The following is a 25,140-nucleotide window of genomic DNA, read 5'->3' on the forward strand; positions in this document are numbered from 1 at the left end:
CCTGCCTAACCAACTGCAATTGCAATTACTGCAGTTTTTTCAGGAAATTACAAGCAGGTAGACAAAGGAAATGCAGTGGGAGTGGTGTACTTGGATTTTCATAAGGACTTTGACAGGGTGCCACACATTAGGCTACTTAGTGCTTAGCAAGATAAGAGCCCATGGAATTCCAGGGAAGTTATTAGCATGGGTTCGCTGGCTGGTGGCGTAGTGGCATCAGCGCTGGACTTCGGAGCGAAGGCTCCCGAGTTCGAATCCAGCCGACTCCCTTGCACACTTTCCAGTCGTGCTGGGTTGAGCATCGAGCTAGCAACTCGGCCTTGTAGAAACAAGAAAGCCTGCTAGAAAAACATCATCATGAGCACTCGGAGCACTCATCACTCGGAGTTAAGGGCTTTCTTCTTCTTCATTAGCATGGGTAGAGCATTGGCTGATCAGCAGAAAACAAAGAGTGGGAACAAAGGAGTCCTATTTTGGCTGGCTGCCAGTTACTAGTGGAGTTCCACAGGGGTTGGTGTTGGGACTGCTGCTTTTTATTATGTATGTCAATGATTTGGACTATGGTATTAAGGAATTTGTGGCTAAATTTGCCGATGATACAAAGATAGCTGGAGGAGCGGGTAGTATTGAGGAAACAGAGAGCCTGCAGAGAGACTTAGATAGTTTAGGGGAATGAGCAAAGAAGTGGTAAATGAAATATAACGTTGGAAAGTGTGTATGGTCATGCACTTTGGTGAGAGTAATAAACAGGTAGACTATTATTTAGATGGGGAGAGAATTCAAAATGCAGAGATGCAAAGGGACTTGGGAGTCCTTGTACAGGATACCCTAAAGGTAAACCTCCAGGTTGAGTCAGTGGTGAAGAAGGCGAATGCAATGTTGGAATTTATTTCTAGAGGTATAGAATTTAAGAGCAGGGATGTGATGTTGAGGCTCTATAAGGCACTCGTGAGACCACACTTGGAGTATTGTGTGCAGTTTTGGGCTCCTATTTTAGAAAGGATATACTGACATTGGAGAAGGTTCACGAGAATGATTCCAGGAATGAAAGGTTTCTCGTTTGAGGAACGTCTGGCAACTCTTGGGCTGTATTCCCTGGAGTTCAGTAGAATGGGGGGGGCGGGGTATCTCATAGAAACAATCAGAATGTTAAAAGGCCTGAACAGATTAGATATGGCAAAGTTATTTCCCATGGTAGGGGATTCTAGGACAAGAGGGCATGACTTCAAGATTGAAGGATGTCCATTTAGAACAGGGATGCGGACAAATTATTTTAGTCAGAGGGTGGTAAATCTGCGCAATTTGTTGCCACAAGCAGCTGTGGAGGCCAAGACATTGGGTGCATTTAAGGCAAAGATAAGATAGGTTCTTGATTAGCCAGGGCATCAAAGGGGATGGGAAGAAGGCAGGGGTGTAGGGATGACTGGAAGAATTGGATCAGCCCATGTTTGAATAGCAGTGCAGACTCAATGAACCAAATTGCCTACTTCTGCTCCTATATCTTATGGCTTTACTCAATACTCCAACCAATGAAGGTAAGTATGCAACAGGGTTTCTTTATCACTCTATCTACTTGCCAATCCACTTTCAGAGAGCTATGAACTTGACCCCAAAATCCCTGTTGATTTCAACTTTGATTCCAAGTTTTCAAGACTTGTCTAAAGGGAGCCCCTTGAACATCAATACTATCACTCTTTCAACATCTAAAAGAATACTCTGCTTATCAACCACAGTGCACAACACAGGAAACTTCACATTACATTGCATGTGCCATTCCACTGTACTCACTAAGCTTTTCTCTTTCCTCTTAAACCTCCACAACCAGCTTCCTTCTGAATTCCAATAGGTTTTGTGTCATCTGCAAATTTAACAAATGTGTTTATTTGGTCCTCCAAGCTAAATTGTTGATAAAGATCGTGAATAACCTGGATTCCTCAAGCACAAATCCCATTCAATGCCACAGAACTCTGACTGCAAAAGAAAAAATTTCCACTCTGCTTCCAACTCCATGCACTCAAACCTCACTGAACACGACCTGCAAGAGATCTGAGCAAAAGTCTTCTGAAAATCCAAATCACCTCGTCTATTGTCTAATCTATTGATGTCAGTACCTGCTGAGAGACTAGTTCACCATATTTTTTCTCTCAAGTTTGGGCACCATGGTAGCATAGCAGTTAGCACAACGCTACTGCAGCCAGGGGCATCAGAGTATGGAATTCAATTCCAGTGTCCTCCGTAAACAAGTTTACATGTTCCTTCTCTTGAAGGATCTCTTGTGTTTATGACTTTGCTCAATCGTCCTGATTTCAAGGCACCTCTAATTACAACCTTCATATACATTTCAGGATTTTCTCTACTACCAATATTAGGTTAACAGGCTGGCATTCACAATTTTCATTCTGCCATACTTGTGAAGTAAGATTTTTATGCTCCATTCTCCAGAAACATTTCCAGGATCTATGGAGTTTTAGAAGATAGTCATCAGTGTTCACGGTTACAGCCACCCATAGGTTATTGGGATTTGTCTACTTCTCCACCAACTTCTCTAGCACTTTAAAAAATATATATATACTTACTTCCTATGGTTCTGTTTCATTTGATCCTGTCCTGTAGCAGGAATAAAAGTGTAGACTATTTTCCAAAAAGAGAAAATTAAAAATTCTGAGGTGCAAAGGGACTTGGGAGTCCCTGTGCAGGACTGCCTAAAGGTTAACTTACCGGTTCAGTCAGTGGCAAGGAAAGCAAATACAATGTTGGTATTCATTTCGAGAAAACAAGGATGTAATGTTGAGGCTTTCTAAGGCACTGGTGAGGACTCATTTGGAGTATTATGAGCAGCTTAGGCTCCTAATCTAAGAAAGAATGTGCTAACATTGGAAAGGGTTCAAAAGAGGTTCACAAAAGGCTTATATGAAGAACATTTGATAGCTCTGGGCTTTTAATTGCTAGAATTTAGCAGAAGTAAGGGAGATCTCATTGAAACCAATCGAGTGTTGAAAGGCCTCGATAGAGTGGAAGTGGAAAGGATGTTTCCTGTAGTGGGGCAGTCTAGGATCAGAGGGCACAATCTTAGAATACAGGGATGTCCATTTTGAACGGAGACAAGGAGGAATTTACTTAGCCAGAGGGTGTTGAATCTGTGGAATTAGTTTCCACAGGCAGCGGTAAGGGCAAGTCATTGAGTATTTGAAGCAGATGTTGATAAGATTTAATCAAGATGTGAAAGGTTATGGGGAAAAGGCCGGAGAATGGGGTTGAAAGGGAAATGGGTCAGCCATAATGAAATGGCAGAGCACACTTGACAGGCCAAATAGCCTAATTCTGCTCCTGTATCTTATGACTTTATGGTCTAATGTACTTTTGAATTTTGGACATGCATAAAACATGAGAGTTTCTTAATCAAACAACAATAACCACTCAAACTTAAATGACTTCTTCAGAAACCGCACAAGGAACTGTACTTTCAAACAATTATTTTAATGTGACCCAGGTTTCTTTTGGTTCTGAGATGAACATGTCAACTCTTACATACAACAGCTATTTACAATAAATTATTAAAAAATTTCAAACTGTAACAGAATTAGCAATGATGTAAAATGCTGCATGTTAACAAAAATCACCAGTACTCCAATAAAAGTAGCCTCAGAAAGTTACCGCATACGAGGGAAATGATTGGGTTGCAGTCTGAGACAAGGCTAGAGAGAGAAGGGGAGTTGACCCGAGGAGGTAAAAAAAAATTCTGACTTGCTAGCTTTGTAACAACTGTCAAACAGATATTAGCTGTTCTCTCAAATAAATGAAGAGCTTTGTATATATATTTGACAACAGGTGGCTCATTAGTGACGATGTTGTTTTCTGTTTCTAACTTCTACTCATCTGACCTGTTTCACAGTATTTACACAAATCTAGTACAGATTCAGCAAATCCTGAACAGCTGTAAATGCTTTTAATTAATCCCTGCACATATCTTCAACAGACAGTAAGACACTTAAAGAGGACGACAACATCTCTAAAGTAAGAGCTGGAGCTGGATAGAATATACTTCATCTTAATGGCATTAAAATACATGCTCTGGTCTGCTGCAACAACAAACTCTTTCTAGAACACAGGAGCCTTTGTATGCATACTTTCCTTAAGTAATTGCAGATTTTACAATTCTAAGGGATAGAATCAACATGTGTTCAACTTGGTCACTATACTGACTTTTAGTGTACTTAATTCTCCCCAGATACCCATTTGAGTGTTCTTTTTTGTTTGGGGGGGGCAGGTAAGAAGGTTAGAAACCATCCCATCCACGTGGTTAAAACATGTGTTTTTATTCTACAAGTGGACAGACACAGCATGAAAATCCTTGTGGATTGGGTCATCAAAGAAAAGGTCAAAGGATGCCTACAAGAGTTAGTGTCAGTAGTCTTGAGTCTTGGCCTTCTCCCACAAAACATAGGTATTTACCACTTCTTGACAAATTGCAATCAAATACATAAGAGATTCTATCTTTTAAGTTTGGGCCCAAAATGAAATTCAGTTTCAGTCATTTACAGCTTATATGGTTTGCAAGGAACAATTGGCAAGATATTCGAGTCAGAAATATCTTTTAAGCAATATATACTTAGAACTTTAGATGTTTACACCTGTAATAGGCTGCTAGACCTAGAATACTTGCATAAAGTTGCACAAAAAAGTCTTGTATTCCTGGAAAGCTTTACCAACTTTTATGTTATTATTGAACTAAATCAAGGGCAGACTAAACAGAATCAATAACTTGAACCAAAGTGTTCAAAGTCACAACTTGAACATCAACAAGGAAAAAAGCTAACATAAAAGTAACATTATCTTTTCTAGTAATATACTGCATTCTGCTGTCAAAGCACAATGATATTTAGCAATATCTAAAAATTACATTTAAATGGAGATAAAGAAATACAAACATGTTGTACCTAAAATTCTACAAATACTGTAGTCCACATTCTTGCATTCCAAAGACAAAAATTGTTTAGTTAAATGGCATGGAAGACAAATAAGATACGCAGGCTTTGAGTGAAGATATTTATGCCTTACCTGTTGCAATTTTCCCATATAGTCCTACATCTTGTGCTGAATCATCATCACTAAGAGCTTCAATGGTTACTTCTGGAAACTGCAGTAGACTACTTGTGACTTGTGCTGTTAGTTCACACATACTTCACTCTGAAATAAAACAAAACAAAACATGGAGGGATACAGAGCAACTGAGCAATATGTCACCAGTTAAAACCTCACTAACATGTAATGCTTATGGTGCGGAGCAGGTTAAATGATTACATATTACATTGCAACTGAATGCCAATGTCTGAATTATTGTCAAATTTTATTGAAAGCATAGCTTGGAGATGAATTCTGTGGCTACTCCATAACTGTGGGAAGTCAGACAAGAATGCTTGTTATTTATAATACAGTGGATACCAGTTAATTAGGCCATTGGTTAATTGGGGTAGCCATTTATTTTGGACAACTCTTAAACAAAAAGTAACCAAGAAAATAGCCAGGATTTCCTTTGTTTATTTGGGACAGCATGTGGCTTAACTGGGACAGGAGACTGTTCCCAGACAGTATCTAACTAGTGTCAGTCGCTTATGTTTGTGTGGCCATTTGACAATACACCATGCTTAGAATAAACAATTTTTAAATATCATCAGTTGTACGTGTTTGTGTTCCAAAACCAGTGATTTTAGTCACTGACAATTGTTGAAAAATAAGCAGCAAAGCAACTCCGAACTGTTTTGCTCACTGTAGTTTCAAGGATTCATGCTTGGAAATGCCAGAAACAGCCCCAGGAGTGAAAATGAAATGATTTCACTACAAGTTAGGAACTATCAAGAATTTGAAAGTATTGACAATCATCTTGAATTTTTGCTTTGCTCCCCACCAGAGACTCAGCTTTCACCTGTACCTCCAAGTAATTGTTTGCATTCCACAGTGGCCACACATCAATCCACCAACTAGGTGAGGATAGTTGGTGGGTCTCAAACCCAGTGAGACAGGAACTTGCTTGCCATAGCACAGGGGTACCCAAGCTTTTTTGTACCGCGGACCGGTTTAATATTCACAATATTCTTGTGGACCGGCTGACCAGTGGGGGTGGGGGGGGGTGTTAATCACGACCAGAACATAGGTGATAAGTCAACTAAGTCACTTATAAGAGACTAATACACTCAATTTCATTTCTAAAAGGCTTTATCTAACGAATTTAATATTAAACACACAGCGCATATTTTCCTCGTATGAACATATAAAATCATTGCAACACGCCAATATTGCTGAATCAGTGGGAGCCCTGGGGTTGTTTCCCTGCAACAAGATGATCCCATCGAGGGGTGATGGGAGACAGTGATACTCGGAGGGGGTTCCTTATGTCCAGTCTATTTCGCAATTTAGTTTTCGTTGCATTCATTGCAGAAAAGCCCGCTTCGCAGAGATATGATGTTGGAAATGGAAACAACGTTTTCAGTGCTTTCGTGGCTACCTCAGGATATTCTGCCTTGACTTTGATCCAGAATGCCGGCAGAGATGTTATGTCAAACATACTTTTCAGCCCACTGTCATTTGCAAGCTCGAGGAGTTGATCTTCTTCCGCGCTGACATGGATGACGCGTGGGTAATGACCTCGCTTGCATTTAAGTTCAACAGTGGGTGTGACACGGAATGAGGAAAGGTGCAGCTGACTCATATTGTTTCATATCGGCAAATCATATCGTTTCCTCGCGGCCCGGTAGCACATGCTTTGCAGCCCGGTGGTTGGGGACCACTGCCATAGCATGAGAAATCAGCTTTGGTGGACTGGGTAAATGAGATCTAGTGAGATCCAATGGCCAAGAAGGTGGTTCTGCAACACTACACGGACAGCAAAGGGCCTAGCAAGGAACAGAAATCATGGTCATTCACTACAACCAAAACTGACCCCAGTTGAGGTGACTACTCGTACCAGAGGACCCAGACTTGCGAGAGCAAGAGAGCATAAATGCCCCTGTTCAAAGGCTTTTACACTTTAAAAATTCTCCCGCACAGGTTTCGTGTCATTCTCAATCAAAGGACACAACCACCATTCATATTGGTAGTGCTATAATTTGTTCTGCATTTCAGTTAAGTATATTCATTTGTTATTCAGTTTGCTTTTTAAAAATGTACCTGTTAACTACTTTCATGAAACTTCGGCTAATTGGGGCAGCTGTTGTCCTGATGTGCCCCAATTAACCAGAATTTACTGTATTCCTTTGCATACTGTTCATATTTTAATTCCTTTCCAGATATAATGATCAAAATCACAGCAAGTAGTACCGTTTTGAATTTGATATTTGTCTGCACCATAACAGAACTGGAAAGGGGTTACAGAAGGTCACATAGACCAGTAGTCCTAGGAATGACAAGGAGCTTTAACACAGAGGAATGGAGCTGCTGAAGTTGACGTGTGCTGATTATTCTTTCATATATTATGAAAGACTGGTTCACCATGTCTATGGCAGCAATCATGTATAAATTGCTTATCCCTCTGGGCTTGCTCATTCAAGTACCTGTAAAGATGCTTCTTAAATGCTGTTCGTGCCCTGCCGGATCCCAACAACTAACCTTAGTGAAAAATTACCCCTCTGATTAAAACTCATCCCTTTCATCTTAGACCCACACCCCTAACACAGAAAACAGACACTGGCCATCTACTCTTTGTGTGCCTCTCATCATTTTATATACCTTTAACATGTTACCTCTCGACTTTCACGCCACCAGGAATAATCTCTTACATAATCTCTTCTGCACAATCTCTTTTAATAATTCAAGCCTCTAATCCACACAACACTCGCCTGAGCTAAATCATTTCCTTTTGAAAGGGTGAGAAATATAAATGTAAACAATACTGAATAAAGTGCAGCCTAACCAATTTTTTGTACAACTGGCTGTTAAAGGCAAATATGCCATACACCACACTAATCTTTGAGTTACTCTTTCCTTCGCTAATATTTTGGTCTTAAAGTTTTCCAACTTTATAAGAATTTTTGTTAAGTTGTCTGGCAGGGATATCTCATGGCCCTCGGAATTTCCTTCTTAAGTGCACTCCTACATTATTTGTGCTTCTCAAGGTTTGCCCGATTCCAGATGCCTATATATGACACATTACTTCTATACTGAAACCAGAACCTCAATATTCCTCATTCAGGATTCCCCAATCTTGCCGGCCATGCCGTTCACTCCAACAGGTACATGCTGGCCCTTTCTTGCTTCTGAAGGCTTACCACTTGCCAGACATCCCTCTACCAGCAAAGAGCCTCTCCCAATCAATTTTTATGTAATCATAATGTACTGGTTAGGCACAGGAGTACATTCAGCCAGAGACTCATTCCACCGAGATGTAACACTGAGCGTCATAGGAAGTCATTCCTGCCTGTGGCCATCAAACTTCACAACTCCTCCCTCAGAGTGTCAGACACCCTGAGCCAATAGGCTGGTCCTGGACTTATTTCCACTTGGCATGATTAACTTATTATTATTTAATTATTTATGATTTTATATTGCTATATTTCTTCACTATTTTTGGTTGGTGCGGCTGTAACGAAACTCAATTTCCCTCGGGATCAATAAAGTATGTCTGTCTGTTTACGAGTTCCTCTCTGAAGCCATTGAAATTAGACTTCCCCCATTTAGGATTTTAATTTGAGGATCAGTCCTTGTTTTTTCCAGAGCAACAAAACTAATAGAATTTATAGTCATTAGCGCCAGAGTGCTCTCTCACACATCAAAATATTACCCAGCCTCCTTTTCTTAAAAGTGATTGCGTGTAGCCTCTTCTCAAGAGGGGTTATCTACCTATTGCTTCAGAAAACATTTATGACAGACTTAAGAAATTCTGCTCCAACAAATCCTTCAGAACTCAGGTAGGACCAGTCAATACAAGTTAAAATCATCAACTATTACAATGTTACTATTCCTATTCCTACCTGTGATTTCACTACATATTTACCTTGCTAATTCCCACTGAGTATTAGGAGGCCTATAGAATAAACCCATCAAAGTGATAACTCTTTTCTCATTTCCAAATTTTACCACATGATCTCAGTGGACATAGTCTCCAAGTAGTGTTGTGAGGTTCTCCCAGATCAGAAGTATAACTTCCTTTCCTCTTTCACCTCCACCTGTCACAATGAAGCATTGATACCCCAGAAAACAGATACCAGCCCTGCCCATCCTTTAACCATGCTTCCATAATAGCTATAAACTCCACAGAACTGGGCCAAGCAATGTTCCGAGTTCATCTACCTCACCTGTAAATGCAGTTGAGCCTATTAGACTTTCCATATTTTCCATCCTGCATTGCTTCTTGGAATTGCTTGCTCTAACCTCCAAGTACTTCAATGCTCTCATCTGTTAAAATTACTACTTTGGGTCCAATTTTAAACCCACCAAACAGTGTGAGCAAATCTCCACATAAGAGGAGGGCGAGAGCCACTGGCACAATCTAATGCAAAGCTCTGTTCACAGATGAACTCCTACTCTTAGTTAGCATTGAGGGAAAGGAGGAGAGAAACAGAAAGGTCAAGGAAATTTGTTTGGAACTTTCTGAAGACATCAATGGTTGAGGCAATGAAGTCCCATTCATTGCCTTGCCAAAAGGTGTTAATAAAATGGAACCATTAAGTATTGAAAACATTCAAAGTAGGTGCATTAAAGTGGATTGTGTAGCAAATAAATCCACAACAAAATTATTGTTGGGTAAAATAAAGGGTCTTCATAAACTTAGAAACTTACAGAACAGAAATAGGCCCCTAAAGCCCACCTCATTCATGCAATCTGCACATCCCATTTGTGCTCATCCAGCCCTCATCTGTGTCTTTTCTATCTAAGTGCCATTTAAACATTGTAATTACAGTTTATCTGTTTCTGCTACTTCCTATGGCAGCTTATTCCAGATATTCATTGCTGTTTGAAAATCCTGCTCTTAGATCCCCTATAAATGTTGCCACCCATATATTAAATTTCTTCACTCTAGTTCAAGACTCCTCCTGGGAAGAAGATCAAAAACAGAATCAGGTTTATTGTCACTGACAGAAGTGGTGTATTTGCTGCTTTGTGGCAGCAGTACAGTGCAGGCACTATAAAGAGATATAGTGAGGTAGTATTCATGAGGTTATGGACCTTTCAGAAATCTGACGGCAGAGGGAAAGAATCTTTTCATGAAACATTGAGCGTGGGTCTACAGGTTCCTGTTCCTCCTCTCTGATGGTAGTAATGAGAAAGGGGTATACCTGGATGGTGAGGGTCCTAATGATGAGAAGGCTTGTGCCCGTGATGGAGCTGGTTGAGTCTGCAACCCTCTTATAATCATGTACATTGGTGCATCCATACCAGATGGTGATATAACCAGTCAGAGTGCTTTCCTTGGTACATCTGTAGAAATTTGTTCTGGAGTCTTTGGTGACATCCAAAGCTCCTAATGAAGTATAACCACTGGCATGCCTTCATTGTGACTGCATCAATATGTTGAGCTCCAAATTTTTTAAACCACTATAAAAATTATGTAGTAATACAGCAGAGAAACCATTTATTCATGTTTGACCTACATTCCTCTAAACCTTTCCTATCCATGTACTTGTTGAGTGGCTTTTAGATGTTATTATTGTTCCTAACTTCCCGCCAGAAGTTTGTACATTCTCCCTGTGAACCCATGAGTTTCCTCCAGCTACATTCCAGTTGGTAGGCTAATTAATTGGTCATTGTAAACTGTCCCGTGATTAGGCTTGGGTTAAATCAGGGGTTGCTGAGCAGCGTGGACCGAAAGTACAAACAAGCAAGCTACTTCCTCCAACAGCTCTTCCATACAGGCACCACCCTACACTTGAAGGAGTTGCCCTTCAGGTTCGATTTAAATCTTTCCCCTCTCATCTTAAACCTATGCACTCTACTTTCTGATGCCTTTCACCTGAAGAAAAATATTGTGTATTCACCCTATCTACACATTTCATGATTTTATTCACCTCTGTAAGATCACTCTAGTCTCCTACATTCCAAATTGTCTTAGCCTCTCCCTGTTACTCTGACCCTTGAGTTCTGGCAACATTCTCGTAAATCTTCTTTGCATTATTTCCAGCTTATTAACATCATTCCTACAACAGGGTAACCAGAACTCTACAGAACATTCACCAACATCTTGAGCTAGTAGGACAAATAACTTCAACTCCTTTAACAAATGCTCTGAATGATGAAGGCAGACACCTTCTTCACCACCCCTGTCTACCAGTGATGCCATTTTCTGACCCGGGAAGTGTTGCAGAACAGGAACCGAAGCATACAAATACGCATAGGTTCCTGTTCTGCTACTCTCTCCAGAGGGTTTTATTTCCCAAAATGCAACAGGCTCACTTACCTAGCTGATCAAGATCCCTCTAATTTTTGATAACCCTTTTCACTGTCACCTCTTACACCTATTTTAGCATCATCTGCAAACTTTCTAACCATCTCTTGTATATTCTCATCCAAACTGTTCATATAAACAATGACCTCAGCACCAATCCCTGCAGCACATCACTCGGCACAGACCTCATCTGAAAAACAAGCTTCAGAATCAGAATCAGGTTTAATATCACTGATGGATGTCATGAAATGTGTTGTTTTGCTGGAACAAATCATTCACTTTCTGCTTCCTACTACTGAGTCAATTATATATCCACTATAATTCCACGTCCTCACTCAGGAAGTCTGATCACCTGGCTGTACTACTTCTACTCCCTCAGTATAGGCAGAAACTAAAGACTGCAGCACCAGTAGTGAGGACCAAGAAAGTATGGACAAGAGAAGCACGGGACCACCTTCAGAACTGCTTTGAATCAGTGTTCTGGACCATATTCAGGGATTCATCTTCAAATCTGGATAAGTATGCTGCAGTTGTTACCGACTTCATTAAAGCCTGTCTGGATGTGTGTGTGCCTACAAATTCTTGCTGTACATTCCCAAACCAAAAGCTGCGGATGAACCAGGAGTTAAGTCAATCTGTTGAAGGCTAGATCTGTGGCATTCAAGTCTGGTGACCCAGGTCTGTACCAGAAAACCAGGTATGACTTGTGGAGGGCTATTTCAAGGGCGAAGAGACAATTTTGAATGAGGCTGGAGGCGACATCAGATGTACAACAACTCTAGCAGGGTTTGCAAGACATTACTTTCTACAAAGTGAAACCCAACAGCATGAATGACAGTGATGCTTCACTACTAGATGAACTTCTATGCCCACTTTGAAAGGGAGAATGTAATTGCAGCTGTAAAGATCCTTGCTGCACCTGGTAAGTCTGTGATCTCTGTCTCGGAGGCCGAGTTAGGCTGTCTTTAAAGAGGGTGAACCCTCACAAGATGGAAGGCCCCGATGAAGTACTTGGTAAGGCTCTGAAAATTTGTGCTAACCAACTGGCAGGAATACCCAAGGACATTTTCAAACTCACTGCTATGGGCACTTGCTTCAAAAAGGCAACAATTATAGCAGTGCCTAAGAAGAATAATGTGGGCTGCCTTAATGTAGCACTCACATCGACAGTGATGAAATGCTCTGCGAGGTTGGTCATGACTAGACTGAACTCCTGCCTCAGCAAGGACCTGGACCCACTGCAATTTGCCTATTGCTACAATAGGTCAACGACAGATGCAATCTCAATGGCTCTTCACAAGGCCTTAGACCACCTGGACAATATAAACGCCTAAATCAGGATGCTGTTCATCAACTATAGCTCAGCATTTAACACCAACTTTCTCACAATCCTGATTGAGAAGTTACAGAACCTGGGACCCTGTACCGCCCTCTGCAATTGGATTCTCGACTTCCTAACCAGAAGACCACAATCTGTGCGGATTGGTGATAATATCTCTTTCTCGCTGACGAACAACACTGACGCACCTCAGGGGTGTGTGTTTAGCCCACTGCTCTATTCTCTCTATACCCATGACTGTGTGGCTAGGCATAGCTCAAAATACTATCTATAAATTTGCTGATGATACAACCATTGTTGGTAGAATCTCAGATGGAGATAAGAGGGCGTACATGAGCAAGATATACCAACTATTGAGTGGTGTCACAGCAATGACCTTGCACTCATCGTCAGTAAGATGAAAGAGCAGATTGCGGACTTCAGGAAGGGTAAGACAAAGGAACACATACCAATCCTCATAGAGATCAGAAGTGGAGAGTGAGCAGTTTAAAGTTCCTGGGTGTCAAGATCTTTGAGGACCTAACCTGGTCCCAAGATATCAGTGCAGCTATAAAGAAGGCAAGAAAGCTATTATACTTCATTAAGAGTTTGAAGAGATTTGGGATGTCAACAAATAAACTCAGAATCAGGTTGATTAACACCAGCAGGTGATGTGAAATTTGTTAACTTAGCAGCAGTTCAATGCAATATATAATCTAGCATAGAGAGAGAGAGAATAAATAAAATAAAACATAATAAACAAACAAGTAAATCAATTACGTATATTGAATAGATTATTAAAAAAGATGTGCAAAAACAGAAATACTGTATTTTTTTTAAAAAGTGAGGTAGTGTCTAAAGCTTCAAAGTCTATTTAGGAATCGGATGACAGAGGGGAAGAAGCTGTTCCTGAATTGCTGAGTGTGTGCCTTCAGGCTTCTGTACCTCCTACCTGATATTAACAGTGAGAAAAGGGCATGCCCTGGGTGCTGGAGGTCCTTAATAATGGATGCTGCCTTTCTGAGACACCGCTCCCTAAAGATGCCCTGGATACTTTGTAGGCTAGTACCCAAGATGGAGCTGACTAGATTTACAACCTTCTGCAGCTTCTTTCAGTCCTGTGCAGTAGCCCCTCCATACCAGACAGTTATGCAGTCTGTCAGAATGCTCTCCACAGTGCAACTACAGAAGTTTTTGAGCATATTTGTTGACTTACCAAATTGCTTCAAATTCCTAATAAAAGTATAGCCACTGTCTTGCCTTCTTCATGACTACATCAATATGCTGGGACCAGGTTAGATCCTCAGAGATCTTGACGTCCAGGAACTTGAAGCTGCTCACTCTCTCTACTTCTGATCCCTCTACGAGGATTGGTATGTGTTCCTTTGACTTACCCTTCCTGAAGTCCGCAATCAGCTCTTTTGTCTTATTGACATTGAGTGCCAGGTTGTTGCTGCAGCACCATTCCACTAGTTGGCATATCTCACTCCTGTACGCCCTCTCGTCACCACTTGAGATTCAAAATCTTCTATAGTTGTACCGTGGAGAGCATTCTGACAGGCTGCAACACTGTCTGGTATGGGGAGGATACTGCACAGGACCGAAGGAAGCTGCAGAGGATCATAAATTTAGCTGGCTCCATCTTGAGTACTAGCCTACAAAGTACCCAGGACATCTTCAAGGAGCGGTGTCTCAGAAAGGCAGCATTCATTAATAAGAACCCCAGCACCTAGGACATGCCCTTTTCTCATTGTTACCATCAGGTTGGAGGTACAGAAGCCTGAAGGCACACACTCAGGGATTCAGGGACAGCCTCTTCCGTTCAACCATCTGATTCCTAAATGGACATTGAATCTGTGAACATTGACTCACTTTTTTAATATATATTATTTCTGTTGCGCGATTTTAATCTATTCAATATATGTACATTGTAATTGATTTATTTATTATTAATATCTTTTCTTCTTCTATATTATGTATTCCATTGAACTGCTGCTGCTAAGTTCACAAATTTCAGGACACATGCTGGTGATAATAACCCCAATTCTGATTCCGATAGTCCTGAGAGAGCTCCTTTCTTTGCAGGCCCTATAATGCCAAGGAGAGAGTAGGTTCAGCACGTTGAGCAGCCAGCAAAGCCTCTGCACTCCAACTCTAGAGGCTTCCATTATGCTCTCCACTCATCTACGGCTCTACTCAACGCTTCTGGTAACTGGCTTTCTTATTTTCAAACGCCTCCTTAATCCAATCTTCCCAAGGCACTGTCAATTTACCATGACCACCTGCTTTTAACATTAAACAATGCTGAATTAATCTCAGAAGAAATGCAGTAACTACCAGTAGAGCAGCTAAAGCACCAAATTTGCTACCACATGTAGCTAGAAGTTAATTATGAGCAAGAAATGAATTTAAGAGCATGATAATATGATTAGATGAAATCAAAAGGGAGGAGGCTTGAAAATAGCTTAAATAGGCATAGTTTGAACAGTTGATGCTTTGGTACATTTGAATTTCAATACAAAGTTGTCTATGCCTAAACAGTATGCATTCCAATAAATAACTTTATATTAAATTACTGATTAAATAACTGACTCAATAAGTTCCCCAAAACAGCAAGGTACATACAAGTTAGTCAAATTTTTTTTGCAAATTTGCTCTAATATTTTGGTAGCAAGGATACATAAAAGTACCCATTGCCTTCTCCTTGCACTTACACGATTTCAGGATGCATTTTATTGTATTTAGAGATTTTGTTCTTTAATTACTAAGCTCCATAACACTTTCAAGTCACATTGATAGTATGTACATTCTTCCTCTACTTGGATGCATCATTAAAATATTTCCTCTTTTTTAAACGAAAAAGGAAGTTCTCAATCCTCAGTCAATAACAATTCTCTGCAAATAGTATTAAGGCTTGCAAAATAAAGGAAATAATAATTTTTTTCCTATTTGAATTCTTAGTATTTTCAATTAGTCTCACAGATCTTCCAAAAAAAAGCTTAAAGTTGTCAGAACTTTTTAAAAAAGCTGAAGAGACAGAAGATGCTGCTTATTAATTCAAAATACAAAAACGAACCTACAACAATTGCTATTATTGATTGGAATGTTGTCATTTACAAAGAAAGCAAGGCCCACATCTAACTCGACTTTTATATGAAAGTACTGGTAAAAAAAATTACTTCAGACAGTGAAAGCAACTAGAACCATGTGCAAAAAACAAATCAAAAAGATGGAACACAAACTTCAAAACTTTTGATTAAAATTTTGAATTCTGCATTCAAGAAATCACAAAGAAAACAACAATACACTTATGATCCTATTCCAAGGCCAGTCCTGCACTTTTTCCTACTTAGTGGTATCTTTGATACAACAGGGTGACTAAAACAATATTCAAAATGTGATCTCATGAATGTCTTCTGCAACTGCAACATAACATCCTAACTTCTATTATCAATGGTATGACTGATGAAATCCAGCTTGCCAAAAAGTTTCTTCAACACCCTGTGAGACCCTTTCAGGGAACCAAGTACTTGATTACTTCTTCTCCTAGGTCCCTCTGTTCTACAGTACTTCCCAGGTCCCTAGTGTTCACTGTAAAAGTACTGTAATAACCTGTCTTCCCAAAATGCAACACTTAACATTTAACTGAATAAAACTCCATTTGCCATTCCATAAAACACAGGAGCAGAATTAAGCCATTTGGCGCAGAGTTTGCTCTGATTCTTTGGCCCACAGAGCCAGCTGATCAAGATCCAACTGTAATTCTTGATAAACATCTTCATCATCTATGATACCAACTATTTTCATGTCATTTAACTTACTAACCATTTAATTTTTTTTCTATATTCTTTTACAAAACTGGATTTACCATGGAATTTGCATGAAATATCAGTTAATATTGAAAAATCTCTACCAGCCTTTGGGAGGATGATGTTAAATGAATCTGAAAGGCATCTGTTGCAAATAATTCAAGAACTATTCTAATATGGAATCTTGTATAATATTGTAACCTGTGAGAACGGCATTAAAATTTAATAAAAAACACATTAATCATCAAGATATTTGGAAAAAGGGGAAATTGGAGAAGATCAAATTATAAAATAATCCACAATATTGGTCTGAATTTCACAAATTTAATAAACCGAAGTTAAAGTAATTATTTCCAGATAGTCAATGACAAGATGATTTATGAACTCATCTTTATCCTCCATACCATTAAGTAAAGATTTGAGTTATTGCCTAAGGGAGTTAAGCAATGGGAATTAGCCATGAAAGTCACAATCCTATGTTATGGCATGGCAGCTCTGAGGGGCTCTGTAGTCTTTTATTTTTATGGGTCAGATACTACTTGTATCTGAAGTACTCTTTCTGTACATCAGTACATTATAACATTCAGATGGGAAACTAAAACTTTTGTGCTTTTATCCATGTTATAAATTATGTCTTTAATGTAGTACTTTTTAATAGCAGCTTCTTTCAGATGCACTGTGGGGAATAATATCTCATTTCAGCCACATATGTAACCTTTACCCCAATGAAATTTAAAATTATTCACTTGCTGACCTGCTGTTTTATTATATTGGTATCTAATTCTCTTCTGCACAGCTGCCCTGCAACCGGGGCAGTACACAGGAAATAAAAATGTAGTGGTATTTTTCTATTTACTGATATTGAATGTATTGATAATGACTTCAATAGGCTTCTTTGAAGAAAACCCTGCCCAATTAACATCAGCATATAAGCTGTAGCACCAAATAGTCCCAACACACGAGACCACTGTTATATGAAGATAAGGAATGTCTACTGTTCCATGCCCAGACCATACTTCAGTAAATCTGATCACTTAGTTGCCCTTCCACCTTCATACAGACAGAGGCTAAAGAGCAAAGCTCCAGATATTAGGACAATAAAGAGGTGGTTGTGGAAGACAGAGGAGCAGTTGCTGGATTGCTTTGAGTTGGACTATGCAATATTCAAGGACTCATATGTGGATCTGAATGTATACAGCATGATTATCACAGACTTATTAAAACAGTTGTAGATGAGTATGTCCCACAAAATCATTAAGTCTTCCCCAAGCAGAAGCCCTGGATGAACCATGAGATCTACAATCTGCTGAGGGCCAGGTCAGAGGCATTCAAGTCAAGTGACTAAGTTACAAGAGGTCCAGGTACAATCTTCAGAAAGCCATCTCCTGGGCGAAGTGACAGTACCAGACTAAACTTGAATAACGACAGATGCTCGATAGCTAAGAGAGGACTTCGCTTCCAGATGAGCTCAATGCCTTCTATGCCAGCTTTGACTGTCAAAAAATGGAGGAACCATCACAAACTCTTTCAGCCACCAGTGATCCTGTGACCTCAGTCTCTGAAGCCAATTTGTGGGCAGCCATCAAGAGGGTGAACCCACAAAAAGCATCCAGCCCAGACAGGATACCTGACCAAGTAATAAAACCTGTGCTGATCAAATGGCTGGAGTGTTCACTGAAATCTTTAACCTTTTGCTTTGGCAGTCTGAGGTACCAACCTGCTTCAAGCAGACTTCACTTATACTGGTGCTCAAGAAGAACGTGGTAACCTGCTTCAAAGTTATCGTCCAGCTGCACTTACATCCACAGTGATTAAGTGTTTTGAGAGGTTGGTGATGAAACATCAACTCTTGCCCAAGAAGTGACTTGGATCAGTTCCAATTTGCCAACCACAGCAACAGGTCCACAGCACATGCCACCTCATTGCCTTTTCACTCATCTCTGGAACATCTGGACAGCAAAGATCCATACAGTACATCAGGATGATATTTATCGACTATAGCTCAGCATTCAATACCATCATACCCTTAAAAACTAACCAATAAACTTTAAAACCCTGACATCAATCCCTCCTTGTGCAATTAGATCCTCGATTTCTTCACTTGCAGACCACAATCAGGTCCGATTCGCAACGTCTCCTCCACAATCTCCATCAGCACAGGTCCACCACAAGGCTGTGTACTTATTCCACTGCTTTATTTGCTTTACACTTCTTACTTTATGGCGAAGTACGGTTCCAGTGCCATATTCAAGTTTGCTGATGATACCACTGTCCAGTCGAAGGTAGTGACAAATCAGCATATAGGGGGCTGAATAACAACCTCTTGCTCAATATCAGCAAGATCGAAGAGCTGCTACTGGCTTAAGGAGGAGGAAACCGGAAGCCCATGAGCAGTCCTCATTGGGAGATCAGAGCTGCAAGAGGATTAGCAACTTTAAATTCCTCAGTGCTATCATTTCAGAGGACGTGTCCTGGTCCCAGCGTGCAAGTGCAAATACAAATAAAGCACAGTAGTGCCTCTACTTACTTAGGAGTCTGCGAAGGTTCAGAAGACATCTAAAAATATGACAAACTTCTATAGATGGGTGGTGGAGAGTACATTGACTGGCTGCATCCAAGCCTGGTATGGAAACATCAATGCCCTTAAATGGAAAATCCCACAAAAAGCAGTGGAGATGGCACAGTCCATCACTGGTAAAGAGTGCCCACCATTGAGTACGTCCATAAAAAACGTTGTCGCAGGAAAGCAGCATCCATCATTAGGACCACTTAGGTCATGCTCTCTTCTCACTGTTGCCATCAAGATGGTGGTACAGTAGCCTCAGGACTCACATCACCAGGTTCAGAAACAGTTATTACCCTTCAACCATCAGGCTCTTGAACCAAATGGGATTACTTCACTTGCCCCATCATTGAAATATTCCCACAGCCTAACGACTCACTTTCAAGGACTCTTCATCTTATGTTATCGATATTTATCATAATTTCTTTCTTTCTGTATTTGCAGTTTGTCGTCGTTTATACACTGATTGAACACCCAAGTTGGTGTGGTTTTTTATTGATTCTATTATTATTGTTATTTTATTATGGATTTATTGTGTCAGTCCACAACAAAATGAATCTCAGGTTGTATATGGTGACATACATCTACTTTGATAATAAATTTACTTTGAACATTGAAGTAAATCAATATTACCTTTACGTAAATTTAGCAACAGCAAGGTATCCAGAGGCTTACAACACAATATGGTTCTTTACCCTCTCTTTTACAACAAAATACCAATGGTAGCTTGCCCTCTAGTGACTTAATTTGACCACAGATAAAAATTTGTTATGAAACATCTTTGAAAGACAGCTAACAAATACTCAGCAGACATTACCGCATAAGGAAACAGTTATAATTTGGCATACATAAAAATCATACAATTTTGACTCAACCCTACACTATTTGATTATGAGTCAAATAGTCAGTTGAAAGAGCACTTTCAACTGCAGCAGAGTGACTGGCTGGCATTTGCAAACTCACAGCATATGTAGAATAAACAATAGTCAAGCAATAATAGAGGATAGCAGCATAGATATACTTCCATGAAGTACAAATTGTATTGTACTAGCAGAGGTACCTATGAACATTCTCTTGCCTTTAATGTGGAAAACAAAAAAAAGATGACTAACTATTGAATCACAATTTAGTCAGCACCATGGCTGGGCAAGTTGTCATAAATGGAGACAAATTAATTCACTGTTAAGTACTAAAATGAGAGAAAGCAGTCGACAAAATGACCCTGGCTCACTGCGCAATTATCTAACTAAATTAATACAATCAAATGAAGTCCATATTTTTCTCCTATTCAAAATAAATAAGCACAAGGTATGGCTATGAAACAATGACTTCCCAATCACTTAAAATCTAGTTGGACAAATTTAGTGGTGAAGAAATTTCAGAGAATAGCATCGCTCGAAACAAAACCTTAAGCAAATGAGTTCTAAACCTGCTAAAGAAATTTGATTTGACTAGCATTTAGATCAAAGGTGGAATCTATAATAGAACGGAACTATTTCTAACAATAAATTGTTAAATTACCCAATTTTCAAAAACATCAAAATTTATCTGACTATCGAGTAGGAACTCTGCTATTGAAGGTGTACTTTTAAGCAAGTATTTTCTTTTTAAGATTTAGGAACTCAGACAAATCTGCTTAAATGAAACTATTAAAACTGCAAAACATCAGCTGATACAAAGTAACCACCCTACCAAAGAATAATTTCTCCAGAAGTTGTAATTTGTGTTTCAGCTTGATAACAGCATTACCTTGACCACTGGTACACAAATGTAGAACTATATTATCCTTATCAGAAGGCGGTGCCTGAAAAAAATTACAAGGTAAAATTACCTTTGGCTCGTGTTATTGTCCAGCTCTGACTGAGCAGCAGCATCATGCTTTTAATTCAACTGATGTCAGCTACGACAATAGTCCATTCCACCATCCTTTATTTAGAGACACAGAATGGCTATAGGCCCTATTCGCCCACGAGCCCGCAATGGCCAATTACACACACATGACCAATTAACCTACCATCTTGCAGAAACTTGTAAAATTAATCAGCTCTATCATGGGTACCAGCTTCCGCAGTATCCAAGGCATCTTCAAGGAGTAGTACCTTAGGAAGGTGGCTTCCATCATTAAGGATCCCATCACCCAGGACATGCCCCCTTCTCACTGTTACTGTTGGAAGCCTGAAGGCACACACGCAGCCATTCAGGAACAGCTTCCTCACCACGTGATGTGAAATTTGTTAACTTAGCAGTAGTTCAATGGAATACATAATCTAGCAGAGAGAAAAAAATAATAAAATAAAAAGTAATAATAAATAAATCAATTACATATATTGAATAGATTTAAAAAAACATGTGAAAGCAGAAATACTGTATATTAAAAAAGTGAGGTAGTGTCTAAAGATTCAATGCCCATTTAGGATATCAGAAGGCAGAGGGGAAGAAGCTGTTCCTGAATCACTGACTGTGTGACTTCAGGCTTCTGTATCTCCTACCTGATGGTAACAGTGAGAAAAGGGCATGCCCTGGATGCAGGAGGTCCTTAATAATGGACGCTGTCTTTCTGAGACACCCCTCCCTAAAGATGTCCAGGGTACTTTGTAGGCTAGTACCTAAGATGGAGCTGACTAGATTTACAACCTTCTGCAGCTTCTATCAGTCCTGTGCAGTAGCCCCTCTGTACCAGACAGTGATGCAGCCTGTCAGAATGCTCTCCAAGGTACAACTATAGAAGTTTTTGAGCGTATTTGTTGACATGCCAAATCTCTTCAAACTCTTAATAATCATGTACTGTATTGCACTGTACTGCTGCTGTAAAGTTAACAAATTTCACGACATATGCTGGTGATATTAAACCCGATTCGGATTCTTTGGAATGTGGAAGGAAAGCAGAGCACTCGGAAGAAATGCTCATGGGAAGAACATACAAGCTCCTTACAGACAGCGGCGGGAATTGAACACAGTTCACTGGCATTGTAATTGTGTTATGCTAGCCGTGCCGCCCCACCCCTGCTCCCAAATAACTATCATTTGCGTGTGGCCCATTGACATCATCCAAAAATGTATTTATCCATTGTTTTAGTTTCTACCTAAAATAGCTGACAATCAGTTTGAGCTAGCCACCCAATTCCCTTTCCTCCATTGCCTCCAAACTGTCAAAGCATCCAAAGTATTGAAACACCTTCCTCCAATGAAAGCTCACTCCCAAATGACCAAACACACCATTCTCCCCATCAACCATCTTAAATTCAACTCGGTTGTTTACACTTGACCCGAAATAAGTGTCAAGCTGCACATCCATATTCTTGTTCAGGACACACATTTCCATCACCTGACACAGCACTTGTTTCACGTCAGTAAATGCTGAAATGGTCATAAATGCCATTGCCATCATTCCAACACATTCCACTTGTTCTATCATTTTTAATTATCCATTGTGGTCCTTATTTATATCAAGTTCAATTTATTGCATTTGTTTACTGAAGTTAGCTTTTAGTTATAATGGTTTATAATTTCAATTCATACCAAATCCTGTTGTGGCCTCAGCCCTTTATTTTACAGTGCTCAGATAAAGCTCTACAAAATAAAGCATGATACAGGATGTTAGTGTATTGGAGCAGCACAGTAGCGTAGCAGTTAGCACAATGCTTTAGAGCAACAACAATACGGCTTCAGTTCCATCCACTGTCTGTAAAGAGTTCATAGGTTCTACCCACGACCATGTGGGTATCCTCCCACAGTCCAAAGACATACTGGTTGGTCATTGTAAACTGTCCCATGATTAGGCTAGGGATATACTGGGGGCTGCTGGGTGGCGTGGCTCAAGGACCAGAAGGATTAATTCTGCACTGTATCTCAATAAATAAATAAATAATCTTTCATAAACATTTCTGCAGATACTGGAAAATCACACAAAATTCTAGAGGAACTCAATAGGTCAAGCAGCATCAATGGAGATGAATAAAGAGCCAACGTTTTAGGCTGAGACCCTTCATCAGTAATCATTTTTTAAAAAAAGATATTTAAAAGCTCTAACATTGTCTACTGTTTGTGCCTTAACACACTAAACCATTTTAAAAATTACCGTAGTACTTTTGACCAAGTTCTTACAATCTGTCCTAATATGTGGCTTGGTGTTGAATTTTGTTTGCTAACACTCTTGAAATATTTTACTCCATTAAGGCAAATTATTAGGAAGGCAGCTGAGAATATTTCCCCCAGCTATTTAACCTAATCTTAATCGAAATAGGTAGAGTAGCAGTGTTCAAGGCCTGCATTGGAACTGTGTGAGCTGCATACTTGTGCCTCTTTTTCAAACTTTCAGCACTTGATTTTCCTTTTACTTACTTATACCTTGCTCTCTCTATGTCAACACATTAAATTTCACTGCTCATGCTCTACAAGCCTCAAGATCAGCAATAATGTCAACATAATTTACAGGACTGCAATGAAACATTGCACATGACACAGTGAAAAAAGATCTGTATTAAATCAACAAACCTGAACATACCCAAAATTAAATATACTGTGTCAAATAAGAACATACTCATGTAGAATGTCAAGGCATGATTTTTTCTTTGAAATTAAACGTATTTCTTTCTGTGCAGTTAAGTAAATTTCAACACCTAATTTTACAGAATAAGTGAAATGCTAGAAATATTCATAAGGTTGCCGATGACCACGTAAGTATTATTAACTTTTTTGGTTTTTTTATTTCAGGTTTCCAGAATATAGATTTTTATAAACTACAAGTTAATCATTCATATTTAACTCCAAGATATGAATGGCTATCCATGATCCCTCGACATCGGGTCAGCTTCATTTTAGATGTTCTGGTCCCAAACAGGTACAATAGACATACTAGATGCTGGTCTACAGGAATTCATGGGCTAACAAATATATTTTTAATTTACAAATGTAACCTACAAATTTTCCCCTCCAAACTGCATATCACAGCATAACGTTTCCAAATGAAACGAAGGAGGCTGGGTGGCTTCATCTTCCTGCGGACTTTAGTACCATTAAGATACAGATTTGATAAGCCATTGCATTGCCCGGTGCACATGAAGAGCACTGAGAATTTGGCCAGAGGCATGCAGACATATCCTTCTCCCCCCTTTCCTCGTCGCATCACAATTCCTCCCACGATCGAAAACCACGTTGCTGCAGCGGGTATCCAAGTGCTGGGCATTCAGTGTGCAGCACTGACCGCGCGGGCTGAGGCCTACACGGCACTGAGTCAGCCCCCACCCACCCCACGCATGCCGCCAGGCTCCGCCGTCTAAAAGTCACCCCTTTCGGCAGTGGAAACAACGATGCCGGCCTCCCTCGCAACGTATTCCTCCCCCACCTCCCCACTAAGATCAGGCTCTGATTGGATCGGGTGGCGACTTCTACCTGCTTGCGATCGGATGCAGCAGCAGCCCCCGCCACCGCCAGATGAAACCGGTGGTCGTGTCATCAATCCGGGGCACCGGCCCCGTATCGTCGGCTCCTTCCTCTCCGCTACTGGAGCCGAGTCTCCGGAAGGGTGCTCCGCTGCCCTTTCTGCTCGGTGTGTGTCCGGCTCCTGTCCCTCGCTCCCGCTCCTTTCACTTTAACGTCAGCGCCATTCCCCAGCTGGAGCTGCGCACTGCTCTCCGCTCCAATTCCCCGTCCGGCCGCCAGCTCTCGCGAGATCTGCGCGCCCCCAGAGCGGGAACCTCTCGGCCCTTTCAAAAAGTCCAGCGGCTTTATTCAAAAAAAGAGCGCTTTATTCGCACACGAGATGACGAACTAGATGCAGCGGAGTGTGAGTTCTCGCTCGGGTTTAAAACAAAAAACTTCTGGCTTTTTCAGAGTTCGGGTCGTGCTAATTCGGGCCTCGGAGTCTCACTGCCTTTTGGTAAGGCTGGTAGGTTCGTTCTCCAGAAAATCGTTAACGACTCCCTTTGTCCTTCCCTTCCTGTTGACCCAACACTCCCACCAATTCACCGGTTCCTGTGTACTTTTGAACCTTTCACTTAAACATACAAAGGAAAACAAACTCTCTGTGATTTCTCATTACAGTACTTTTGAAGGCGTTAGTGCAGTTTAAGTTAAT

General features: G+C 40.3%; 1 protein-coding gene across 2 annotated transcripts in view; it reads right to left on the reverse strand.

Moving 5' to 3' along the window:
- The window catches only part of ahctf1 (AT hook containing transcription factor 1), a 112,588-nt gene extending 87,861 nt beyond the window's left edge, over positions 1-24,727 (reverse strand). The window contains exons 1-3 of one of the 2 annotated variants that reach the window (XM_073050469.1): positions 24,456-24,727; positions 20,814-20,868; positions 5,059-5,187 (exon numbers count right to left, since the gene is read on the reverse strand). In XM_073050469.1, the coding sequence (XP_072906570.1) occupies positions 5,059-5,179 (121 nt within the window). In that variant the 5' untranslated portion in view covers positions 5,180-5,187; positions 20,814-20,868; positions 24,456-24,727. The remainder of the gene's footprint in view (positions 1-5,058; positions 5,188-20,813; positions 20,869-24,455) is intronic. The other variant, XM_073050468.1, reaches the window with a different exon arrangement.
- Between the last annotated feature and the right edge of the window lie 413 nt (positions 24,728-25,140).

Source organism: Hemitrygon akajei, chromosome 7 (assembly GCF_048418815.1).
Source record: "Hemitrygon akajei chromosome 7, sHemAka1.3, whole genome shotgun sequence".
NCBI classification, from domain to species: Eukaryota; Metazoa; Chordata; class Chondrichthyes; order Myliobatiformes; family Dasyatidae; genus Hemitrygon; species Hemitrygon akajei.